Source organism: Neolamprologus brichardi, chromosome 17 (assembly GCF_056152115.1).
Source record: "Neolamprologus brichardi isolate AB-2024 chromosome 17, ASM5615211v1, whole genome shotgun sequence".
Lineage (NCBI taxonomy): Eukaryota > Metazoa > Chordata > Actinopteri > Cichliformes > Cichlidae > Neolamprologus > Neolamprologus brichardi.
In genome coordinates this window covers 22,853,922-22,879,576 of record NC_142120.1, presented here as the reverse complement: position 1 = coordinate 22,879,576, position 25,655 = coordinate 22,853,922, and the positions used below count along the sequence as shown (strand labels likewise).

At 41.1% G+C, this 25,655-nt stretch overlaps 1 protein-coding gene across 6 annotated transcripts in view; it reads right to left on the bottom strand.

The window, feature by feature from the left end:
- Positions 1-25,655, bottom strand: part of LOC102790410 (filamin-C-like) — a 63,740-nt gene that overhangs the window by 1,800 nt on the left and 36,285 nt on the right. For 2 of the 6 annotated variants that reach the window (XM_087830732.1, XM_087830734.1), the window contains 26 exons: positions 24,152-24,325; positions 23,044-23,206; positions 22,783-22,943; positions 22,504-22,671; positions 22,152-22,275; positions 21,916-22,072; positions 19,838-20,027; positions 19,723-19,746; positions 18,464-18,711; positions 17,362-17,454; positions 16,350-16,449; positions 9,390-9,530; positions 9,106-9,234; positions 8,747-8,920; positions 6,739-6,900; positions 5,778-5,981; positions 5,538-5,690; positions 5,145-5,267; positions 4,752-5,009; positions 3,524-3,793; positions 3,050-3,187; positions 2,247-2,362; positions 1,503-1,635; positions 948-1,124; positions 652-870; positions 58-264 (listed from right to left, as the gene is read on the bottom strand). In XM_087830732.1, the coding sequence (XP_087686858.1) occupies positions 58-264; positions 652-870; positions 948-1,124; positions 1,503-1,635; positions 2,247-2,362; positions 3,050-3,187; positions 3,524-3,793; positions 4,752-5,009; positions 5,145-5,267; positions 5,538-5,690; positions 5,778-5,981; positions 6,739-6,900; positions 8,747-8,920; positions 9,106-9,234; positions 9,390-9,530; positions 16,350-16,449; positions 17,362-17,454; positions 18,464-18,711; positions 19,723-19,746; positions 19,838-20,027; positions 21,916-22,072; positions 22,152-22,275; positions 22,504-22,671; positions 22,783-22,943; positions 23,044-23,206; positions 24,152-24,325 (4,206 nt within the window). Of the gene's footprint in view, positions 1-57; positions 265-651; positions 871-947; positions 1,125-1,502; positions 1,636-2,246; positions 2,363-3,049; positions 3,188-3,523; positions 3,794-4,751; positions 5,010-5,144; positions 5,268-5,537; positions 5,691-5,777; positions 5,982-6,738; positions 6,901-8,746; positions 8,921-9,105; positions 9,235-9,389; positions 9,531-16,349; positions 16,450-17,361; positions 17,455-18,463; positions 18,712-19,722; positions 19,747-19,837; positions 20,028-21,650; positions 21,768-21,915; positions 22,073-22,151; positions 22,276-22,503; positions 22,672-22,782; positions 22,944-23,043; positions 23,207-24,151; positions 24,326-25,655 lie in introns of all 6 variants that reach the window. The other 4 variants (XM_087830733.1, XM_087830735.1, XM_087830737.1 and 1 more) reach the window with 3 other exon arrangements.

The window sequence follows — 25,655 nt, the reverse complement described above, 5'->3', positions numbered from 1 at the left end:
GTGAAGAAAAATCTCAGATTTGACTTTCACGGAAGACAGGAGGGACGAAATGGTCACCTGCTTTACTGCAGTCGACTGTGAAGGTGTTCTTCTGACCAATGAAGGCCTTTGAAAGGCCGGCGCCTCTGGAGATGACTTTACTGGCATCTGAGGAAAATTTAGGCAAAGAGGCAAAAGGGCTGCCCATCGCTACTGACTTGCTGACGGTCTCCACAAGAACAGACGAAGTCTCATGCAAACTGTGGCCACCTGACAGACGAGGTCCTGGAAGAAGAAGAGTTAGAGTCAGCTTTCTCCAACAGTATGTGGACATCCCTTCAGGTTTACTGGTCATGGAAAAGGAATCATATAGTCAGTATCACCAGCTATGTAGAGCTTGGTGTCCTACAAGTGCATAAAAACAATTTGTTCCAAACAAGCTTTATTTAGAACTGAATGTGCTCTTTATCTCTGGAGGAATCAGTGGAAAGTGATGAATCATGCTTTATTTCCAAGAATCACTACGCCTGAAGGCAGCATGCAGACTGTGTATACAACAAGACCGAATCACTTTCATCCTCATTTCCAAGGAAACCCCAGGAAACTATACCTGTGAGTATCAGGAAAACTCACGGACTGACCTCAGTAAAAGGTCAATGGTCATTGACCCACCTGATACTTTGGCCTTGAAAGGGCTGCCTACAATGTGCTGGGGTCCTCCATACTTGATGGAGATCAGGTAGCTTCCAGGAGCCATAGGTGTGTAGGAAACCTTATACCCCTCAGGAGACTCCTGACAATCCATCTTAACCTTTGATGGGCCATCAATTGTCACGGACAGTGCTCCTGAGCCGGCGTTACAAGTATTGACAATAAACTCTGATGCCATGCCTAAATAAAGTGAGAACGCTCATTAAAACCCTCCATCAAATGACTTCAAAGTTAAAGACTTTGTTTTTCGTGTATACCTGTGGTTCCTCCCTCCAGACCTGACCCAAACGCAGACACCATTCCTGGATCTCCGACCTGACCCGGTTCTCCTACTCGGATCTTGAAGGGACTGCCGGGGACATGGCTGCCATTAAAACGAACGTCTATAGAATGAACTCCATTCTCCTTTGGGATGAACCTTATAGCATGCTGATCTGCAGAAGCAGGAAATCATTGATTTACAAACAGTTCTATAACCACCATAAATACAGACTTTGAGAAAGGTTTCTTATACGAATGACTCCATAATCCTGTATTTAATATGAAGATTAAATACAAGATTTAAACTTCCAAACACTGAAAAATTACAAATTAAAATTAATAGTTAAGCGGTAAATAACAGTCTTGTATTTATAGCAAATAAGTGATCTGAACCTGAAAAACTAAAAGGTTGTGGGCCCAGACTTGAACCTTGTGGAACTCCAAATGTAATTTTGACTGGGTTAGGAAATAGTGGTGGATCCATGTTTGGTTTTTAATTGTACTCAAAAGTCCTAAAGATCACTTCACCAACAGCTATAATGGGGTCTTACCGCTGTCCAGCTCAGTGATGTAACACTCTTCGGTGGCTCCTGATGGCGTGTGGATCTTGGCATCAATCAGCCCTCTTGCTCCATTGAGCTGCACTGCAAAGGAGGCCTCCTGACCCACCTTCAGACCCATCTCCTGGTAAAGAAAAGGGATTCAGTGCTTTGGACCATGGAGATTAAAAGTGTTCAACAAGCAGTTCTCGGTTATTTTAAATAAACGGAATATGCTTCCTCAGTACTGCAGATACACATTTAAGAGTTTTTACAAGATTTCTTTGGCGGTCTGATTAATAAAGTTTGCAGTGCCTGTTTTTATATTTATGCCTATGTTTTAAAGATTTGGGTTTAACTATAAATTGTTTAATCAAAACTAGTTTTTTTTATTTTTAAAATAGAAATTTGTCAGTTTAGTTTTATTTGTCTTTTTTGTGAGATCCTCCATAGCCTTTTTTCTGTTAATGTTACCAGCATAATTTTTTTTTAATTTCACAATTTAACATATTGTGACTTTTTTTTCCTACTTGTACACACATTTGTTATATCTCAAGAGTAACTGTGTTGCATACAAAGAAAGGACAGCGATTAAATATTCAGAGATAAATATACACACACCTATGAACACAGAAATACAATCCTCAACACAGCACAGTTATTGAGACTTTAAAAATAAATCTATTCACAGTAAATATAATTGTCAGAGGGTTTCATTTCTGTAAGCTCAGCTGGTAGATTTAGATCTTTCCTCACCTGCAGGCTGGTGATGGTGAGGCGGCGAGCGTCATCTGACAGCGAGGCGATGGGGACGGTAAAGGGGGAGTCTGGGATATGTTCATCATTGAACTTAATGGAGACCTCATAATCACCTGAACAAAAGAAATATTATTGTTGGAGGGATATGCACTTTCTCCATGATAAAAAAAAAATTACATTATAACAAAGAACTTTAAAAACATTTATACTGTTTTTAAGTTCTAATTTTATTTCTGTGAATCTGCAAGTTTGTTTTTCAAAAGTTGCCCATTTACCATGAGTTCTAACTTTAATCTCTGTTTTGTTTTTTTGTTTTTAATATCATTCCAGAGGCAGAGCACGCTTACACTTTTACAATTACAATAATTATACTGTGACATGGATGGATCTGAACTAAACTGGTCCTGGGCGAATATTTGGAATGATAAAATTCAAGTAGTGATTCCAGGCTTGTGCCTTTTGTTGCTATGTAGGTAGAAACCTTGTGGAATATAAGTTTGTATGCAGATCAAACCCTTTACCATCAGATACAGAATCCTAATGATGTTTATTGTCAAATTTTCACACAAATAAGGAATTTGTCTTGCTGCTATGGTGAAAAGAGTGACAATTAATCAGAGGAATAAAAACAAAACAAAAAACAAATGAATAAACAGCGCAATAATCTGTCAGAGTGTATTAAAACTGTCAGAGAGTATTAAATGTATTAAAATGATAACATCACACAGAAATATGTTAGGCTTCTTTCATTGGCTGAAATAAATCTCCGAGGCTTAAGCCAAATATCTCTTGAGACTTACCAGGTTCCTGCACTACGTAAATTACTCCACAGGATCCGTCTTTCCTGTCTTCAAATGTTATCTCAGCCTTGCTGGGTCCTTCTACAGCAATAGAGAGACCTCCAGCACCAGCCTCTCTGGTCCAGATACTGAACTCCGCTGCAAAACAACACAAACTGTGAGAGCTGCAGTTCCTATGGTGGCCACTAGAGGACCTTTTTTTTTTAAAGAAAATTTTGAAAATTGAACTGAAATAGCAGACATATCGTCAGTGAAACAAAATTAGGAGCATGGGTGTTTTAAGAGTTCATTTGACACATCACAGATGGATGTTTTAGTGTTTCCTGTGACCAAACCTTGCTGACATGTAGGAGCAGCATGCTTCTTCATCCAAAGACTCAAATGAAATCAAAGTTCTTACAGAAGAAGCAAAAAGAAACTGGTTCATAAGGACAGAAGAGGAGATAAGGAACAAATGTAAATTCTACAGCCCACCTGGGATTCCTGCCACTCCGCGGTCCAGTCCAGTGCCTCCTGCTCTGACCTTGTGGGCCCCTCCTTCTCCCAGGGGCCCCACAGTGAACTGGAAGGGACTCCCAGGGACGTGCTGGCCCCGGTATTTGACGTTGACAGTGTGAGGTCCCATCTCCTGAGGGATGAAGCGGACGCTGTAGGTGCTCTCCTCTCCTTTAATGATCTCTGCGTCCTCTGTTTTTCCTCCAGGACTCGTCACCTGAGCCGTCATCTCCTGGTTAGCTGCCTCACCTGACAGGATTAGGAGGATGTTACTGAGCATCAGATGATTCATCCAGCAGATGTTTCATAGTCAGTTTTTACATAGCATGCACCAAAAAAAAAAAAAAAAAAAAAAATCTCGCATCATGCACTGGTTAATATGTCACCGATTTAGATTTTGTAGGTTTTTGGTCTATAGCATGTTTATTTTGTAATTTTTAGTAGCTAAAATTAGGTGTGGAGCTCCTCAGGAATCAATCCCAGATCCTCTTATTTTTTTAATTATTAGTTCAGTTTGAACAAATCTCATTCAATAGTAACATTTAGTAAAAATACATTTTTATGAAGAATTTGATAAGAAATAGTGATGATAAATACTTGAACTGCAATCTTTTAATAATTTTACAAGTTTAAAATGTTTACTTGAGAGTGTATTTCTACTAATATGCTTAATGGATGTTTGTCTTTCTGCTTTAAAATAGTCTTAAAGATGAACAGAAATCAGTTCTTCCACATCTCAGTCAACAAAAACAACAGCAACCATTAACCTATAAGAAAACCTTTTCCTCAAAAGTCCACTAGAGGCTCCAACAGCCCAGAAGTCTCTGAACTGGACTTTTGGGCTGTATTTGTACTGTTTGAGCCTTTAAGTTATTTTATCTGACCAATGATATGACTGCTGAACCTGTAAGCAGCTCTTTCCTTTTACTGCAACTAAACCCAACACATTTCTTTATTGCTGTATCTGAGATTAGGCACAGTGCCCACATCAGGTCAGACTGAATAACAATACTACCTTAATCCAGACATTTTGACAGCAGAATGCAGACAAAGGGAAGTGAGAAAGCTGGAAGAACCAGAGCAGGTTAGAGGGTTAGCATGGGAGGCCATTACAGCACAACACTTTGTTAAATCAGCCACTCACTTACTGGAAACACACACACACACACACACACACACACACACACACACACACACACACACACACCGTTCTGAAGTGGCTGTCGGCTGCCGGTCGGCATCCCGCTGAAGCCACTAAGACTCTCTCGCCCTAGAAAATCTCCAAATACGTCTCTAAAGGGATCTCCTCCGACCTGCGTGCTCTCCTCCACCCGCACCTCCCTCTTGGTCTCTCCAGCTCGGGTTTTGCTGATCTCCGTCCGCTCGGTCCGGGTGTAGGTGTGGCTGCTGCGGGTGAACGTCCGGGTCAAACGCTCCTGAGCCGAAACCATCTGAAACCAGTTTCCTGCGACCCAGAGGAGAAGCAGGAAGGAGGAGGAGGAGGAAATAGTGGACAAAGACGAGGAGGTGAAGAGAAGGAAGCAGGGAGGACAGGAGCCGCCAGGAGGAGGAGGAGGAGGAAGCAGATATCACAGCTCACCTGGTATTTTGAGGTTGAGGTCACACGTGCTCCCCACAGTGGCAATGGAGGGTGCCTGACGTTTCCGGGTGATGCTCTCTTTCATCCGACCTTCACCAAACACCTTCACCGTGAACGGACTTCCTGTTCACACAAACATCACAACACACAACTGAAAGCTGAAACTCTGAGACCCTCATGCTTTGTCCAGAGCATCAGATCAACACCTAGATCGGATCTGAACCGATGATCTATTGAATTCTTTATGGTAGTTAGAGGAAAATGTTTTGTACTTTTAATTCAACCAAGAACTACTTCAGGCATCTGCATTCATCTTTTATACCATCTGCAGTGGTACGTTCTCTTTCTACAAACTAATTTGCCTCAAATCAAACTTGGAATAATTTTTCGTACCTGGCACATGCTGGTCGGCGAACTTGATGTTGATGATGTAGTTTCCTGATTCTGTGGGACAGTAGGTGACCTTACACGTCCCGTCCTCCACGTCCTCACAGTTGATGTCCACCTTACTGGGACCCTCGATGGACAGACCCAGACCTCCATAACCTGCCACAAACACAGACATCGAGGGTTAGAATCTGAACTCCTGAGCTTCAGCTCAGATGAAGGTGTGGATGAAGGTTGAATCCTCGCCTGCATTCCTTGTGTCCACAATGAACTCTGCCACCTCGAACACGTGTCCCTCCACCAGCCCCTGACCGTAAACCTTCACCTTGCTGGCATCTCCGATCTCCGACTGACCCACCATGATCTTAAACGGACTATTGGTCACATGCTTCACGTTCTTCTTCACACTGACCATGTGTTCACCAACTTCCTTTGGTGTGAAGGATATTCCTGCAGGAAAGAGACATGTTATCAGAAACGTGGAGTCTCTTGTACAGCTGTGCAAATTTTTTTACTGTAGAAAAATCACATGCCCATGTAGGAATGGGAATTGAGATCTGAGTAGTTCAGTTCCTTTGAATCATCTGCCTACCTGTCCCGTTTATCGTTTTTTGCACGCTACAATCTGCTTATTTCAGTTTGTGTGTCAGAGGAAGAAAATAGTTGGGCAGTTTCCAGTGTGGATGTGGACTTTATTTTTTATTGCACAAAAGGACAAGAACGCAATGGTAAAGTGCAAACTGCATCCAGGATAGACACAACTGCATCATATGCACAAATTCACCTCTTTGCTAACATCTGCACACACAGCATGCCAACACTAAGCTAGTATTCAACCCAGAAAGATGTAAAAACTGAGTGTTTGCTGACTGTGGCGATATTCTGATCCCCACACCTGTGTCACCTCCAAAAACATGAACCAAAGTCTCAGATCTGGCCTGCTTCAGACCTTCAGGACCTGAAGGTTTTCCCTTTCAAGTCCTAATAAATACATTATTATTATTTAGGGACAATAAGGTAATTTTATCACCGATCAATTAGTGATGGACAGCTAGCTTTGTTGACTGGGTAATAATTTGAAGAATGTAATAGTTAGAAAACCAAATATTTGATGAAATCTGGATAATAATAAAGATTCTTTGTTGTTTGGTTTTGGTCCACGTTTTGCCAAAGGGTGACTGAGAAGCAGTGAAGAATAGAAACGGACCGATATGTCTGTTGGGCAGCCTCTTCAGCAGGCAGGGCTCCTCGTTTCCTGACGGAGCTCTGATCGTCGCGGTCAGGCTGCTCAGGTCCGTCTCCATAATCTTTAAGGAAACATCTGTTGCTGTGCCAACGTTAAGCTGGGATGTTCTCATAGAGTCGTCACCTGGAGATCAAATGTGAGAAGACAAAGTAATAGTGAAAACCTGCTTAGTTCAATCAGCCAAACTTTACTCATACTGCAGCTTTTCATGCAGGTTAGAGCACCCACAAACAAGCCAGCATCGACACAAACGAAACAACGTGCAATGACATAAACTAAACTGGCATCAATTTGAAAACAGAAATAAAGCTAATGATTGGGCATGTGATGGACGTACCGTGGGTAACAGGTGCTGCTTACTGAACAACTATGACTAATTAAAAAAAAAAAACTACACTGAAAGGTGGAGCATGACGAGAAGGAGCTCAGGAAATTTAAAAGATGAGGGTGTCTCGGCAGGGGAATGTGCTCTCCAAATGCAGACTAAATCAACATTCACAGCTCGATGCCAGAGTTTGGACCACTTAAGCAGAAAATCTTTGAATGTTTTGAATGTTTTGATTATGAGGATGAGCTTTTATGTCTGACAAAACAAAAACCATATACAAACATACACACTGATACCTGCATACACACATATGTACACAAAAAAATACAATAAAGAAAATCTCAGTGACATGAAATAAACCACTTAATCATCAAGTCCAAAATGGAGCAGGAAAAGTATGTACACGCTGATTAATCCCTACCCCATGGTCAGCACTCTACTGATTTATGATATTCATCATCACCCCCACTTTGCCTCAGCACTTGCATACACGTACCACACAAAAAAGAAGGACAGGAATATGTGTAAATATAGATATAATTCATATATAGATACTTTTTCTGTTCCTTGATGGCCAAGACTTGGAGGAACAATTAAATAAAAACCTAGACTGTCACTGTTCTGGGTCTGTGACCCAGTGTTTTGTTTCTGTATTACTATTGAACTTTGATTTTGTCATTGTTTATCTTTTCTAGTCTTTTGGTTTCTGTGTTCCATGGTTGCTGTCTCACCTAGTTAAGTCCATGTCTGTTATGTTTCTTGTTTTACTTTGAAAGTCTGCGTCCTGTGTCAATGTATTGAGTTTTGCTTCCCCTTGGTCATGTCTGATTACTCCCAGCTGTGTTCTCCTTCTGTCTCATTCCCTCGTTATCCGTCTGTCTATTTAAGCCTTGTGTTTCCCTCGGTTAGTTAATGGTTCGTCTGCGTGTCTTCCCCTGTATTTCTCCAGGTGTCTGCCAGTGAAGGTCAGGAGGTTAAATGTAATTAGGAAATATTATAATGACAAGGAAGGATGATTACAAGAAGTTAGACAACCAAAAGAAGAACACATGCCACGTCATGGTTTGACAAAACAAAGAAACTTTCCAGAACACTTTAAAGCTGTTAGAGTTAAAGTGAAACCTTTTACAGGAGTAAATGATGAATACTGAAGATAAAAATGCTGGATAATTTATTTTCTGAATTTAGCTGAAGAAAAATCTGATCATTTATATCTGCTTTGATTGGAAAGGGTTTTGTAAATTTGGTGTCCCACAGGAAGATAGAGCAGAGTGTTGTCTGCGTACAGAGTTAGAAATCAACTAAAGGCAATCCACATGTGACCAAGTACACCAAGTATCTTTTTCTGCACGTGCTTCATAGTCATAATGTGTTTTGAAGATACTGAAAGGTATTGATTGTGAAGATATTCAAGCTACGCATGTTAGTGTTCCTAAAAGAAGATTTTCTACATTTTTGGAGGTAGTTCTGAAAAATTACACATTAAATTCAAATTACATCTTTTGTTAAAATCATCTGAAAAATGTACAATGTCATAGGTGCTGCAGCTGCTTTTTGATGAACAATAATTTAAAAAGTGTTGCTTAAAACTGAGCTGTCCGGATAAAAGCCCGACTTTCCCGATGAGAGAGAATTTTTTACCAGTAATCTTGGCAGTGAAGGGGCTGCCAGGGATGTGTTTGTCATCAAACTTGACGATGATGTTGTAGTCTCCAGGTGCGGTGGGCAGGTAGGACACTGTGCATGTCCCGTCCTTGTTGTCTTTACAGCTGATCTCTGCTTTGGATGGACCTTCAACTGCCAGAGACAAACCTCCTGTAGAAAGAGTGGGAACACTTACTGCCTTTCTTATCTTCAGTTTCACATGGTGTCTTCTTCTGATTAAATACACATTTCATATTTCAGATAAAAGATACAGTCATAAACAGTCTGTGCCCGAGAACAACTGGGCTCAGGCTTTAAACAGCTCTTATATCTACTAGTGTACATATGAGGGCTACCTTCTCCAGCATCTTCTGTAACTATAGTGAAAGTGGCTGGTCTGTTCATGGTGCCGTGGCTCAGGCCGGGACCGTATGCTGTCACATGACCACTGTTAATAGCATCAACATAGAACTGGAGTGGACTTCCTGTAACAGAGAGAGCACACAGAACCTGTGTGTTAATGTGATGTTTAATGATTTTCACATTAAAGGTTGAAAGTCAGTCTGTTTGCTGATAACACTGCTGAAGACGAAAGAATGTGAGCCTCAGAAACAGAACACATTCACTGAGGAGGGATCACCTGGGATGTGGTTGCCATCGTATTTGATGTCCATCTCATGGAGGCCTCGTTCAGTTGGCGAGTACTTCACAGTAACTGTCCCGTCCTTGTTGTCGGTGATGTGAGGTTGGGCCATTCGACCAGAAGGCATGCGGACTTCACCTGGAGGATAAAACACAAGTTCAGTTATTCTGACTAATTTCATGTTTAGACTGAAACCATTCTAATCACAATAACCAAAAGGTTAAAATTCATTAGAGTTTTTAAATTAGATTAAAATACTATGTAAGTTATCAGCCTCTAGTAATGCTTCAAGTGCATCCTTTGATGCAAAGTCATCTGGTTAGAAATGATATGTCAAAGCTAAGAAACAGCATTTACTGGGGTGCCAACTGAGCATGAGCAGGCGACCATGTGCGGCATGGCAACACAGAAGAGAGCAGAGTCAAGTCTGACCCGCTTTTCTGTCTGTCTACACCAGGGGTAGGCAACCTGCGGCTCTTTAGTCCTTATAGTGCGGCTCCGCGTGGTTGGGGAAAATAAATTTGTTTTTTTTTGTTTTTTTTAAATATTTAGCTGAAGTGTATTTTATTTACGTTTATTTATGTTCTTTTTAACTTGTAGTCCTAAATTGGAAGAGTATTGTGATATTGAAATATAAAATTATATTCTATTATTTTTTCATCGCTCAAAATAAGCGTCACACTCGCGGAACCCGGCATACCCGCCGAAACGCCGTGCATTTAATCGAGACTTTCAACCACAGGTAGGCCAATTATGGATCTTCGGATCCACATTATGTCAGCTATTCTCCACCGCGAACCATGTTAAAAACAAACACCGCTCATGCCTCACAGACGACAGCTTACAGTTAAAGCTGCGTAAAGATGAAAGTGACTTCCTTTTTACACTTTCTTTGCTGTCACATTTTAACTTATAATTGAAAAATAAAGAAGACAGAAAAAGGAGAAAAGAAAAGAAAAAAACAAACTAGGGTTAGGAGGCAGCAGGGCAGGTAGGTTTACGTAGTACTCAGGGTTGTAACATCATATACAAAAATCACACCTCATATGCTTAACATAGTCTGTCCATTTAGACCATATTCTGTAGAAGGTATCCCTCTGAAGTTTAAGAGAAAATGACACTTTTTCCATCGTATAGATCTCTTGTACACAATGTATCCAGTCTTCTATCGTTGGTGGTTCAGGCTTAAGCCATCTTCTCGTAAGAGGCTTTTTACTTGCGGCCAGAAGGATATACAGGAGTCTTCTGTCGTTGGAATTCAGTTTATCCACTGGTACATTGCACAAAAATATGGTCTCAAAAGTTGAAGGAAAAACAAATGAAAAAACATTTTGTAAATGATCATGGATTAGAGACCAATACTGGCGAATAACTTTACAGTCCCAAAAGATGTGGAAATGGTTAGCTCCGTCTCCCCCACATCTCCAACATTTATCACAAAGTCCTCGATATCTTTGTTGAGCAGGGGTAGTGAAAAATCTAATGCTTTTCCAGCAAAATTCACGCCAAACATTAGACCCAGTGGTAGCCCACTGTATCTTGCATGCATGAGCCCAACACTTCTCTGTAATTGACAAATTACCCTCCTTTTCCCACTTTGCTTTAATATACAGAGTGCTGTCGTTTTTACACCGCCGGATGCTGTTATATAATTTAGAAATATTTTTACTTTGTGCTTCAGATTTGGTTAGTAATAAGAATGTTTCTACAAATTGTAATTCGTTTAGGTTCACTTTTAAGTTTTGATTAAAATAGTTTCTGATCTGTAGATATCTAAAAAAAACCCAAAAAAAAACAAAAACCCCTCTGATCCCAAGTCATGTTTACTCCTTAAAGATTCAAAGCTTTGAAATGCACCCTTATGGACAAATGAATAATAATTAGTTAAACCTTTTGGAATCCAGTTTTTGAATCTATTATCATATTGATTTGGAGTAAAATCTGAATCATATGCACACCATCTTAAAACCTTAGAGGCATTTTCCAAACCACCAATTTTTATTACTTCTTTCCAAGCAGATATCATTATTTGTAGTATAGGTTTATCTGCTACATGTATTTTATTCTGCAATTTTATGTCCGATATTAAAGCTGAAACTGGTATTTCTTTTACTATTGTTCCTTCAACATCTTTCCATCCGGCGGTGTAATCTGGACAACAGAGACAAATCAGTGGTCTTAACTGAGCTGCACAATAATATTCTCGTAGACAGGGAAGCCACGACCTCCCTTTTCTTTCTTTAATTGGAGCGTTTTATATTTAACTCTAGCTTTTTCCCCATTCCAGATATATTTTGACAATGTTCTATCCCATGCCGCAAACTGTTTTTGTGGTATGGCAATCGGTAGAGACTGAAACAAATACAGCAGTCGGGGAAGAATATTTAATCTGATTGATACAATCCTGGAGTGTAGGTCCAGAAATGGAATAGTGTTCCATCTTTGTATATCTGATTTTATAGATTCGTTTAGAGGGGCATAGTTGGCATTTAACATTTTGGTTAAGTCACGATGTATTACCACCCCTAAATACCTAATGCTATCTGCATCCCAGCATCCCCCTGTTGTGTTCAACAGCTGTCCTAATAAAAGAGATAATAAAAAAAAAAGAAAAAAAGAAAGTGACTTCCTACTAGTGATGTGCGGATCGATCCTGAAATATAGATTCCTCCGATACCAATCATTTATGTTCTAGAATCGATTCTCACATTAAAATATCGACATTTTAGTAATTTAGAGTAAATTTGTAGTTTATCATTAACAGGAACACAGTGTAAAGAAACTATAACATTCGGATTGTCTACATTCAGAGGAACTACTTCCTCTTCCGCCTTTCATAGTCATGTGCGAAATACGGCTGTATAAATGTCTTGCAGCCCCTTGGCGTGCGCTCTCACAACAATGGCTGAGCGTAATTGTGCGGACGTACAGTGGGGCAAAAAAGTATTTAGTCAGCCACCGATTGTGCAAGTTCCCCCACTTAAAATGATGACAGAGGTCAGTAATTTGCACCAGAGGTACACTTCAACTGTGAGAGACAGAATGTGAAGAAAAAAAAAAAAAAAAAAAAAAAAAAATCCATGAATTCACATGGTAGGATTTGTAAAGAATTTATTTGTAAATCAGGGTGGAAAATAAGTATTTGGTTACCTCAAACAAGGAAAATCCCTAGCTCTCACAGACCTGTAACGTCTTCTGTAAGAAGCTTTTCTGTCCCCCACTCGTTACCTGTATGAATGGCACCCGTTTGACCTCATCATCTGTATAAAAGACACCTGTCCACAGCCTCAACCAGTCAGACTCCAAACTCTGCCATGGCCAAGACCAAAGAGCTTTCGAAGGACACCAGGAAAAGAATTGTAGACCTGCACCAGACTGGGAAGAGTGAATCTACAATAGGCAAGCAGCTTGGTGTGAAAAAAATCAACTGTGGGAGCAATCATCAGAAAATGGAAGACATACAAGACCACTGATAATCTCCCTCGATCTGGGGCTCCACGCAAGATCTCATCCCGTGGGGTCAAAATGATCATGAGAACGGTGAGCAAAGATCCCAGAACCACACGGGGGGACCTGGTGAATGACCTGCAGAGAGCTGGGACCAAAGTAACAAAGGTCACCATCAGTAACACACTACAACGGCAGGGAATCAAATCCCGCAGTGCCAGACATGTTCCGCTGCTGAAGCCAGTGCATGTCCAGGCCCGTCTGAAGTTTGCCAGAGAGCACATGGATGATACAGCAGAGGATTGGGAGAATGTCATGTGGTCAGATGAAACCAAAGTAGAACTTTTTGGTATAAACTCAACTCGTTGTGTTTGGAGGAAGAAGAATACTGAGTTGCATCCCAAGAACACCATACCTACTGTGAAGCATGGGGGTGGAAACATCATGCTATGGGGCTGTTTTTCTGCCAAGGGGACAGGACGACTGATCCGTGTTAAGGACAGAATGAATGGGGCCAAGTATCGTGAGATTTTGAGCCAAAACCTCCTTCCATCAGTGAGAACTTTGAAGATGAAACGAGGCTGGGTCTTCCAACATGACAATGATCCAAAACACACCGCCCGGGCAACAAAGGAGTGGCTCCGTAAGAAGCATTTGAAAGTCCTGGAGTGGCCTAGCCAGTCTCCAGACCTCAACCCCATAGAAAATCTGTGGCGGGAGTTGAAAGTCCGTGTTGCTCGGCGACAGCCCCAAAACATCACTGCTCTTGAGAAGATCTGCATGGAGGAATGGGCCAAAATACCAGCTACTGTGTGTGCAAACCTGGTAAAGACCTATAGTAAACGTTTGACCTCTGTTATTGCCAACAAAGGTTATGTTACAAAGTATTGAGTTGTATTTTTGTTATTGACCAAATACTTATTTTCCACCCTGATTTACGAATAAATTCTTTACAAATCCTACCATGTGAATTCATGGATTTTTTTTTTCACATTCTGTCTCTCACAGTTGAAGTGTACCTCTGGTGCAAATTACTGACCTCTGTCATCATTTTAAGTGGGGGAACTTGCACAATCGGTGGCTGACTAAATACTTTTTTGCCCCACTGCATTTTACCTCCACAAACAGCTGAGACGTGGTTTGCGATACATGTGGCAAAAAAGCGCTCCAAGAGTGAGGTGTTGTGGCCATACTAGGGAGACATTCAAAGGGCTGCTGGGGGGTTAAATACATTTTACAGGGTTTATTTATCGGATAAAATACATTAAATGTCACCGTTATTATTGGCCGGCCCGGAAACAGCGGGGTGTCTGTTTTGCCGGAAGGAAGTTTCAGGGTTTAAGTAGTCATCATGGGCTCATCCGATTAGAAAGAGAATAAGCAGTCATCAATCACTTGCAGGTTTTGTCTTTTTATTGGACAACGGGTAAAGGAAAGACACACATGGACTGCTATCTCTAAAATGGACAAAGTATGATTTAAGTAACTCAAAATAATACATGAACTCAGGAGACTCAAAGAGAAACTCACCTCAGCTGCTGCCCCGTGTGGGAGTGAAGAAAGAGTGAGGGGTAGGTGAGTGCAGTCCTTATATAACGAGTGACAGGTGAGTGCAATTAAGGCCAAGCACCACCCCCAATCAAAGGTGAGGACAAGAAACAAGGTGCATCTGGTGAAGTGAATGTGCTGAAAGGTGAGCCTTTACAACAGTGTCCACAGAGGCTACTTCCACCTGAGGACCCGGTCTAAAGAAAGCCGGGTAGTACGCCACGAGCTCCCTCGGTGGAGTGAAACTGCCTTCTGCTCCTCGCTATCTAATATATAACCGGGCGCTGATGTAAACTCTTCTGTTTAATTATTTACTGTCTGACGTTTATTTAGCTGTATGAAAACCCCGGAGGATCCCTCCCGAGGGATTAATAAAGTTACATTTAATTTAATCTAATCTAATAACTTAAATCTCAGCCAAACCGATTCAGTCACGAACAAATAAAACACTGAAAAAGCCAAACATTAACATTTTTAAGTTATCAAAGTGACTTATATATCATGTTTAACCCGAGTAGCGTAAGACCGTGGGGGTTTGAAAACGATGTTTGGATCGGCTCAGATATTTGAAGTTTACACAGCTACATTCTCACCTGAAAATATGTTAAAAGTTTTTTGCGACCCAGAAAGAGAAATAAGATTAATATTAAAACTAAGCAGCTGCCGCCATTGTTGGAAACTGGAATTGGCTGGGCCCGCTATGAATTCTGCGATATGGTTTTTCAATTTTGTTGTCCGGGTGGAAAATCGGGAAAAAATTCGGGAGAATGGTGGCTCCGAGATATTTTCGGGAGGGGCACTGAAATTCGGTATTCTCCCGGAAAAATCGGGAGGGTTGGTATGTATGGTTGTGGCAACATCACTAACCTTGTCAAACACCTCAGAGTAAATCATATCACAGAATATGACGAGCGTATGTTGAGGCGAACTGAAGAGGAGGACAGGGACAGATGCTGCTAGGGCGAGACAGGCGTCTCTCACGGAGTCCTTTAGTGCTGCAGGCAGGCAAGGTGTTGAAATAGTGCACAACTTCAGTTTTTTTTTTATTTCTATATTATGAACTCTGCATTATTAAGTGATAAGAACAAATAATCTGATGTCCTGTAATCATTATGATGCTATAATTTGAGATACAATAAATAAAATAGGTTTTTGTACAAAGTATCGGTATCGGATCAGTATCGTCGATACCACCCTGAATATTACTTGGTATTGGATTGGAAAGAAAATCAGTGGTAGAAAACAGCCGGCTGAAGCTTTTCAGCTCACAGCCCGACACACACCAACACAACAGCATAGATAGCACAGACGTTAAGGCAGCGAGGCATGACGCTCAGGTGCGTCCGCCTCCCCCGCAGCGGCGCTGCAGACCACGCCCCGCCACACACATTAACCAGGTAAAATACATATTTAGGCAGAATTTTGTAAATATCTATTTTTCTTTTTTTTTCTTTTTTTTTCTTTTTTTCTTTTTTTTTAAGCAGCATAGTGCTTTTTTTTTTCCCATTTATTTTGTTAAAAGTCAGGTCAAGGCTCCAAAAGCCCAAAGGCGATATAAGGGTGGCGGCTCACAATGTTTTTGTTTTTGTTTGCTACATGGATCATTTTAGATCAGCGTCTTTCCTTTTGTTATATTTCTTTAAGAGTTCAAAATATATTAATTACATAAATAAAATGTATTTTTCTCACAAGCAATAGACCTTAGTTGTTCACACAAAGCATAAAGGTAAAAAACAATATATACAGTGTTATCTTCATTTTAGATGTCAAAAAGTATTTGCGGCTCCCAGTGTTTTCTTTTGCGTGGAAATCGCATCCTAATGGCTCTTTGGGTGTTAAAAGTTGCTGACCCCTGGTCTACACTGTCTCTGTCCAATAATGGCTAAAATGCCCACAAAACAAAACAAAACAAAATTAACACGAACTGCATAAACACTACCATTAGAAATAAAGACGCCCTACCTGTGATCTCTCCTTTCTGCACCGTAAAGGGAATGACCAGACTGAAGGGACGCAGCATCGGCTCCAGCCCATCCACAGGGCTGATGGGATCATCGGTAGCCTGAACCAGAGCAAGAGGGGAGGGGCGTTAGTGGCATCATACTAGGAACTCTGGGATTTCATCCAGAGAGAGGGGAGAGGCAGAGGAAGCACAGCAGGGCTGCAGAGAGGCTGACAGAGACATCTGACTGGTCCAGTTTAGGTAACACTGGTTTAAGAGCGGGGAAAGGAAGGGAGCTTCTAACGATCAGAACTGAACTGGAACAAATGACTGCTGCACAGTCTCTGAGATAATAAGAAAATAATATTATATAGGTTAATATAAGAAATATTAACCCATCTAAGCATTTTGTGTATAAAGAAGCAAAATGAAATAGAGACAACAGCTCTGAAAACTATAATGAAACCATAAAATTACCAAAAAATTATAATTAAATACATTTAATGAAAAATAGAATAAAGCAATAAAACAAAATTTAAAAATTAAAACAATGTCATACTAAAAAATAATATGAAAAAATTATAAAAGTATAAAAATAAAATAAATTATAATTTAAAAAAAAAGACACAATTCTCTGAAATAATACAAAACAGATCAAATCTGTCTTGAAACTATTTCTCTAAAATCATCACATTGTCAGAACATCTGGATCAGCTGCTCTCCAGGTGTTGAAGAAAAGTTGACACGCTGAATTGTCTCTGATATCAGCCAGTCAGAGGGTAAAAAATCAGAGGGTAGTGTTAATAAGAGTAGCCCCCAGCTGCCCTCCCAGCAGGAGATGATGATCATGCAGATTAAACATGCAGCCTCATGCTGAGCCAGAGATCAATCAATAAGTGAATGTGGGTCGGTATCGACTGTGGGACAGGAAACGCTGCAGTGATGGAGGGCAAAGCGAGGAACAGATGACGGTTTTTATGAAGAGGAGACGCAGCGGCAGATAAACAGCAGGTGTGGAGGTAATGCTGATACCCATTGAGGGGAGAAGGCCGCATAGGGAGAGTAGGGCTGTTGTAACTGAAGCTTGTCACATGGTTCCTCTATTATTGGGATGGTATCACTTGCCTGACGAGGAACAAGGTGCAGCCATTACAAACACAAGCAAACCAGAAACAAACACACCGAAAAGCGCAGCAATTTTCCACAGTTTCAGGAAATAAATCCGAAACATAATTAAAATATGGAACAATACAACAAATAAACAAAAATAAAACAAATAGTCAAATAGTCAAGAAAAATTAAGGATAAAATAGACTGCAACTTAAAATCAAATCAAAAAGGAGACATAAAACAAATACATACATAAGATACAAAAAAATACAAAAACAGCCACAAAAACAAAAAAAAGACAAAAAGATGAACAAAATAATAAATAATAATACATTTATTTTTCTTAAACTGGAGATTTCTCCATCGTGTCAATGCTGTGAAGAATTCACAGTTTCACAGTTTTATTCAAGGAGTTTGTTTCGTTTGGGGGTCAACTAAATAATTTAAATACTTGTTTTTTCATAGTGACAACTAATATTCATGAAAAAAAAAATCCCAAGATCAGTTGTGAAAGACATGCAGTTATACAGAGTGTTAAATAAATGAGCCATTAGCTAATCGATCTCCAGTGGCTCCAAATCTGATAGATTCAGATGGGTTGAGATAGTTGGAGGCGTAAAACTACTTTGGTATTTACATGAAGAAGACTTGGAAGGACTGACCTTCAAACCAAACAAAACCCAATCCAAAAACACCAACTTAAACTATTCCAAAACCAACCCCAACAAACACCAAACTGCCCCAAACCAGTTCAAACCTAACTATGTAACCCCAAACAAAAACCAGACCAAAGCCAACAAATCCCAAACAAAACCACTCTGAACCAAGAAAGAAAAAAAAAAATCCTAACCCAACCTAAACTAAACCTCAACCTAAACTATCCCAAATCCATCCCCATAAAACCAACAATAACAGGCCAGAAAATCAAAGCAAAACAAAGCTAACCTAACCACTTGACCCCAACTCAGTCCCAAACTGAAATCAGCTAAGCCCAAATCATGGTGTTTTCAGGGTGGTGACTCACCACGACATGGAAGGGGCTGTTGGGAATGTGTTCCCCTCCGAAGCGGATGGTGATGACGTACTTCCCTGGCTCTGGAGCCGTGTAATAAATATCGAATGTCCCATCTGCGTTCTCCACTACGTCCACATCCAGCTCTGCTCCGTCCGGCGTTGACACCTTACAGGTGACTTTACCTTTCCCTGCAGCCTTTGCATCCACGGTGATGACTGTTTCCTCTCCGATCTGGATGGTTGGTCCAATTCCTGAACCTGACAAGACGTTTGTGGAACCAACAGAGTCAAAGCTGTGATTTCTGAAGTGATTAATGTTAATGAAAGAAAGCAGACACTAATACCAGAGAGGTTAAATGTTTAGAATGATGCTGAGTTGTTTAGGGGAAGCTTTAAGAGTGATCATGAGCACTGATTATAAGAAAAAGGTTCTGATAACTGTGGTGTAACCAGCCTCAGAGTGAGTGCTGCTCAATGAGCTGTTAGAGCGGGTTGTTAATCTCTATTGTGTTTATTTACAATGTGTTTATTGCACAATAGAAACCCTTAAATAAAACAATAAATTAAAGTTTTTGTGTTTTATTTCAGTTTGCACTGACTGTGTTTGATTTTGTTTGGGTGGGTTTAAAGTGCAAAACATACTTATAATAAATCTTGGATTTCCTTCTGTTTTCCAGACAGACTGACTGGACAAATACAGTGACAGTAATTGTGGGTAGTTACACATGTGTCAAATATAGATGACAGGAAATGAGTGCAGAAATGCCACAGATAGTTTCGGTCTCATCTGGAGGCCGCAGAGTTTATCCAGTGACCTCCAAGCATTTTTAATTCTCCACCCTACACACCAAAACATCTTTAAGTAGCTTCAAGCTGCACTGACAGATGTCCAGTTCCCAGCGCTTACTGGGATTTATTTTAGCCATTGCTTAGCGAATGACATTTCCCATCACTCATTCTGAAAGCTCAGAGAAACTCCCAGCCCATCTTCTGGCCTTCTTTATACCATCTTCTTTATACCTTTTTAGGCAAACTACCCCCCCCCCCCCAAAAAAAAGGGAAAAAAAGAGCTGGATTCCAGTCACAACGCAGAACCAAATTTTGAGAAAACATTAAACTCAATGAATCAGTGTCCATTTTAAATAGCCACCGTTCAGGATATATGTGTAGTTGCTGGTTGGTTAGATAAGCAGCTGCTTTTTTATGCAAAACTGAAATGCTGTTTATCCGTTGGCGTTCAGTGAGTCTAAGAAAGTTGAGGCCACTCACCGAGTCCGTGTCCTCCAATCGACACTGTAGGAAAACAACTACAATCAGTGATGCTGCTAAGCTTCCAATGATAACGTTTAAGTTTAAGTTTCAGTGCTGATGGGTGGAGCCTAACCTGTGACCAGACACTTGCTGGCGTCTCCGGTGGGCAGGGCGTGGATCCGGTAAGGTGAGTACGGGATCTCATCTCCTCCGTATTTGATGGTGATGGTGTAGCGGCCCGCCATGTCCGGCACGTAGGACACTGTGTACGTCCCGTCTCTGTTGTCTCGAATGGTCGCCTTCTTGGGTTTTCCCTCTGGATCCTGGAAGCGTACAGACAAGAGGTTAGTCATGTTTGGGGTATAGAAAACATAAAAAGGTCCCACTGCCCATCACTGGTCTCCTACCATCTGCCATCGATAGTAAGAAAAGGGAAAAGTAATATGAAGTCAAATTAATTTTATTTTACGGAGATCAGAGATCTTCTTGGTCACCAGACTGAGGCTCATTTCTTCATGTGTGGACACAAACAAACTGAACTGCTGGGTGGAAGCGACACTGAGCTCCAAACCTGCAGTTCCTCTGATGTCCAGCAGAGGCTCCAGCAGTGCATCAGTTAAAACCTTACATTAGAAATAAACATCTTTACAACCTGATACAGAAACTGTTTTGGTCTCCAATGATAATTTCCAACTTCTTTTGATGATTTTTAGGAATCTTTGTGATACATAAATGCAATCAATGGATTGTTTGGTTGGAGACATTCACACCAGTAGCATGCTGCAGGTCCTTCTGTAGGGCTCTGGAACTGCACAGAATATACTTCTCATTGCAGTAATGGTAATACCCGGTTTCTGTATCTTGCACAGAAGAAGAGGACAAAATAGATTTTCTGGATAAACAAATATGTTAGAGATCAAATAATCAACATGAAATTCAGACTTCTGGATCTAAAACTTTTCATTGTGTCAGCGATGAGCAGTTGAATGTAAAAACAGGCGCAGCAGCGCCCCCTGGTGTGTGAAAGCCGGCATCTACAGCTTATATCCATGTGAAAAACTAAAGTGTGTATCAGAAAGATTAACAGCTACAGCATTATGAACACTATCGTAGACCTGATGGCCGCTGATGGTTTGAGAGCAGTGGGCTTGTCACGTCCACAAGTGTTCTCACAGGATCTAACTATTCACTGCAGCAATGACAGGTCAGACAAGTAGATGGATGGATCATTGAATGGAAGCAGGTTTACCAAAAACTCTGGTTAGTTAACAACTCAAAATCAAATATGTCTGTTAACTCGTTAAACAAACTGAATGGAGTCAGTGCACGTGCAGACCACAGAGGGGTGGAAGCCAAGCAAAGTGCTGCCAATGAAAATTTGCTTCTAACGTTCCAGCAGATAATCTTTTTGAATCTGTTGTTGATTTGATGAACATTCAAAGCGATATTTCAAGTACTTGGACTCTAACACAGGAAACTACGAGCTTCGTTTAAAAGGCTTTAACTAAGAGCATTTACCTAACATCCTACCATCTGCCAGGTCAGATGTGAACTGCTAAGGGAAAGGGCTGAAATTGGTTCTCTCTCTTATTTTATCCTTACAGTTCTTCCATTATAAGATTTCCATTTAAGTGTAACTAACAGATAAGATTCCATATTAAGGAGTTAATTATAAGAGCTTAACCATGTGCAGCTGTTCTTTCTTTGAGTCTCAGTTTTTAATAACATCCATGAAACTAATAATCAGTTTCATGGATGTTATTAGCGTCACAGGATCTACACAGGGAATATTCACACTTTAGATCTTATGCAGAATATAAGAGCGGTGAAAACAGCCAAAGGCTACACAATGAGGAGGCAGTCAGCGGGGGAGAACAGGTGGGTTGGGGGTGGACATGAGACAGGTAAAGGGGGAGGGAGGTGAAGGGAGAGAGTGCAGGGCTTACAGAGCCTCTCCTAAGAATACTGAAGGGGATGGTTTTCTTTACTATGTGAGTCTCCCACACCCTCCTGCCCCAGTCTTCCACAAACAATGAAGCCTCACGACTGTAGCCGTCTGGACCCTGCAGTGACAGCAACAAGCCCGCCGGTCTGCGTTTGAATCGGGGTGAGTCAGAAACAGGTCACAGAAGAGCAACAAGAAACGACAGACACCTCCCTGCCAAACACTGACCGGGTAGCACATTGATGATTTCAGGACAGGAGACTCACCAGAATCTGGACGGTGAGCAGTCCTTCTCCAGCATCTCTGGCATCAATGGTAAACTCCACTGGCAAGCTGGCTGGAACCCCAGATGCATTCAGACCGGGACCGCTGGCTCGAACTTTGCTAGCATCATGAGCCGGTAACGTCTTGATTTTAAAAGGACTGAAGAGACAGTTAGAAAGGTTAAATCTGAACCTGAAGGACCAGAACTTTCTTGTACACGCTTCTCTTCAATACCAACCTCCGGGGCACTTCCTGGTCGGCATACTTTACGCACACCGTATACGGGCCATCGTTGGCAGGAGTATAGTTGACCGTGTGAGTGCCATCACCATTATCTGTGATGTTGAGTGGCTCAGCTACACCTGAAGACAAACCAGAGCACAGGGCAAGGCCACAATGAGGTGATATCAGCTGATTAAAGCTACTGGGAGAGTTTCATGACAATACTACTAAAGAAAGATTTAACTCGAGCTTGATAATGAGTTTGTCTGACTGGAAGTCCCACGGGTATAAGGTATGGCAGGTACAGCTTTTTTGGTTACCAATGGCCTGGGCAATGTTATGAGGTTAATAAGTCTTTGTAATCTTACCTGTTGGTCCATATAGCTGAACTGACAGGGGAGCCACCCCTGCCTTGCTGCTGTCTACAGTAAAAGTCTGAGGAACATGAGCCCGGACTCCACTTCCAAGGCCAGGACCTGAACACCTCACCATACTGGGATCGACCAGCTCTCGCACTGGGACCCGGAATGGACTCCCTGAAAGACAAGTGATGGAATAGATGCTCTTGATTGCAGATATCTTTACCTTAGAAAAGCGCAGAGTCAGTTATATCCAAACCACACCCTACAGGGTTAAGTGACCTTCACCTGGGATCGGTAAGCCTCCAAAGGTGATATTGACATCATATTCTCCAGGTGTGAAGGGGATATACTCCACACTGCAGCTGCCATCTTTGTTGTCCTTACATGACATTTTTGCCTCTGATGGACCCTCAATGGCCAGGCCAAGTCCCCCAGTGCCAGCACCTCTGAGGCACGCATAAAACAAAAAGGAAGTTTAGGATGTTTAAACAGAGATCTATGGATGCTACAAAATCTATTCTGGATTTAAAAACAGAGTGACGATACCTGGTCTCAACAGTGAATCGGTTTGGTTTGTTCACCAGTCCTTCCTCCAAACCTGGACCGTAGGCTCGGACTCGACTGGGATCACAACCCTCGCTCACGGACACCCTGAACGGACTCTTTGGCACCGAGACGTCATCCAAAAGAACTTCAATCAGATGTAAACCTTCAGCAAACAAGAGTCCAGTTATAAAAGTGAGTATTTTAATGGATTGAGTCAAGATAATGTGGGTGAAACCATTCTGCAGTGATCTGGTGTGTAGATGTCAGTATCTACAATAAGTTGATATAGTTTTTTCACTGAGTAACCTCCTCATTGCTCTGTAATTTGTTTGTTCTCTTAAATTTGTATATGAAGAAATACAAATTAAATGCTTTTTACACATTTATTTATTTATCCGTCTTCAGCTGTTGAGTGTGTTGTTTCAAAGGAACCCAAACATTTAATGGTCACTCATTTTTTTAATCAACGGTTCAGTTTTTAACCAGCAACCTCTCAGGCAGAGTGGGAGTAAACCAGACAAAGAATCACCTTCCATTAAAATTCCAGTCTGACTGAGTATTTCTTTCCCACAATGCAATGGACTCTAACACGTCACACTTCACTATCAGTGGAAAACCATCTGCTGAGCGCAGACAGACTGCATCTATAAATACCCTTGGTCCAAACCCGCTCCTCACTGAGAGGTTAAAGGACCAGAATCCAATCATTGTAACTGATGTTCAGTACATTATCATAACTGACTATAACAGTAGCACATGCAGGGTTAAGCTTTGAGCAGCAGATATTTGTCTGAGCTTTAGGCACTTAAATATTAAATCAGATATATTTGCTCTGGAATGGTAATTATGCCCTGGATGTTGATTGCTGCTGACCCCTCCGTACACAGACCGACCGCAGTTCAGCCAACAGTCCTTCATGGCTGGCGAGGGAAAACAAGCCTTATGAAAGCCAAATGGAATTTTATTTCACAATTAGGAGGTGTTGCAGTGGAAAAACACCCACAAACCAGCAGCAAACGGTCGTCCTGCCCGTCCTCTGTCTCTGCTGACGATCTGCAGCCAGGCTCACAAACAACACACAGCGCCAGGAGGAAGGTCTCAGGCTTACCGTCCTCGTACGGTGTGTACTCGACTTTGTATGTCCCATCTCCCTTGTCGGTGACGTAGGAGTCTGTGTTGGCGCCTGACGGATTTGAGATCGAGGTTTTGATATGGCTGCCACCGCTCTTGTAGTGAGCTCGAGCGTCCACGATGAAATGAGTGGTTACTTCCCTCAGGACGCCTGCAGAGAGCAAAGCAGCACGAAGACAAAAAAGTAGAGAAGAATGTTAGTCAATGTCTCCATGAAATATAACATCCCATTTTTATCAAGATGCAGAGAACGACTCATCACTTATAATCATATCCAAAGACAGTAAAATATTTGAAATATTTCACTGAATACAGTCATACTGAACAGAATATTTAAAGTGCTACAGAATTCATGTTCAGTCTAAAAACAATCAGCCAAATTAATCACTTAATTTATATGTTTTTGGTTCCAGTCACATAAATTTAAAAAAAAAACATGATAGAAAACGTGTATCATTAACACAGATCATCGTTATTACAAAAGATGGACTTTAGCTTCTAGTGCTGCATTTTCTGTCATTTCCAGCTGGGGCGACTCCAGTGAAGTCTGATTGGATAAAAGTCTCTGAGCTCAGCAAACTCTTTCTCAGTCGCTGCTTTCAGGTCTGATTGAATAGAACAACAAGTTCATTTTGGATGCCGTGGCTCTGTTAGAGGTATGACGTTCTATCACTTTCCAGCCTCATATTTTAACTTTCACAGCATGACTTAGATCAGGACCAAAGGTTGTTTCAGGATAAATCCATCAGAGTAATGCAACAAGCACTCATTTCTTCTTTGCTCTTTGTTTATTGATTAAATTAGTAACGTGAGCATTCAGCAACTTCTCCCATTTGTTCTCATCATAAGACTTTATGACTTCAGTGCTCTTTTATTGGTTTTACTTTAATCTCAATTTAATAAAGACTGCAATCGAAATACGGAAAGAAAAACGTAATAATTAAAAAAAAGAACAACATACAAACTAAATGTGCTGTTGGGAGTTTATTAATTGTGATAATGGAGTCTGGTGGCGTCCAGGAGGCCAATGAACCAACCACAGAGAGCTGAGCCTAAACCAGATCACACTGGAAACAGTCCTGTCGTCATAAAAACAGACCTCAGAACAGCAGTGAGTTTGGAAACTCTAATCACTGAGGAGACGGATAGGCTAATTAGGGCTGAGAACAAGTTAAAGGCTCTCCTATGGTTTATTAAGGAAAATAGAAGGTAATGTGTACCCCATAACATAGAGGAGCCAAAACCCCTGCATCTTTAGTGGCAGACGTCCTGTTAGGGTCAGGGGCATTTCTGGACATGTTTTTATATCAGGTGCGTGTATCATATTTTATACACATACATGGCAGTGGAATTACATCACTAAAATTTTGCAGGGGGTTTTGTGGAAGCATTTTGCACCCCTGCATGTTCACAGCTAATAAAATCAGTACATTTTCACAGCTTCTCACACGTGTGCAAAATCTACTGAGTTTTCTGTCGTG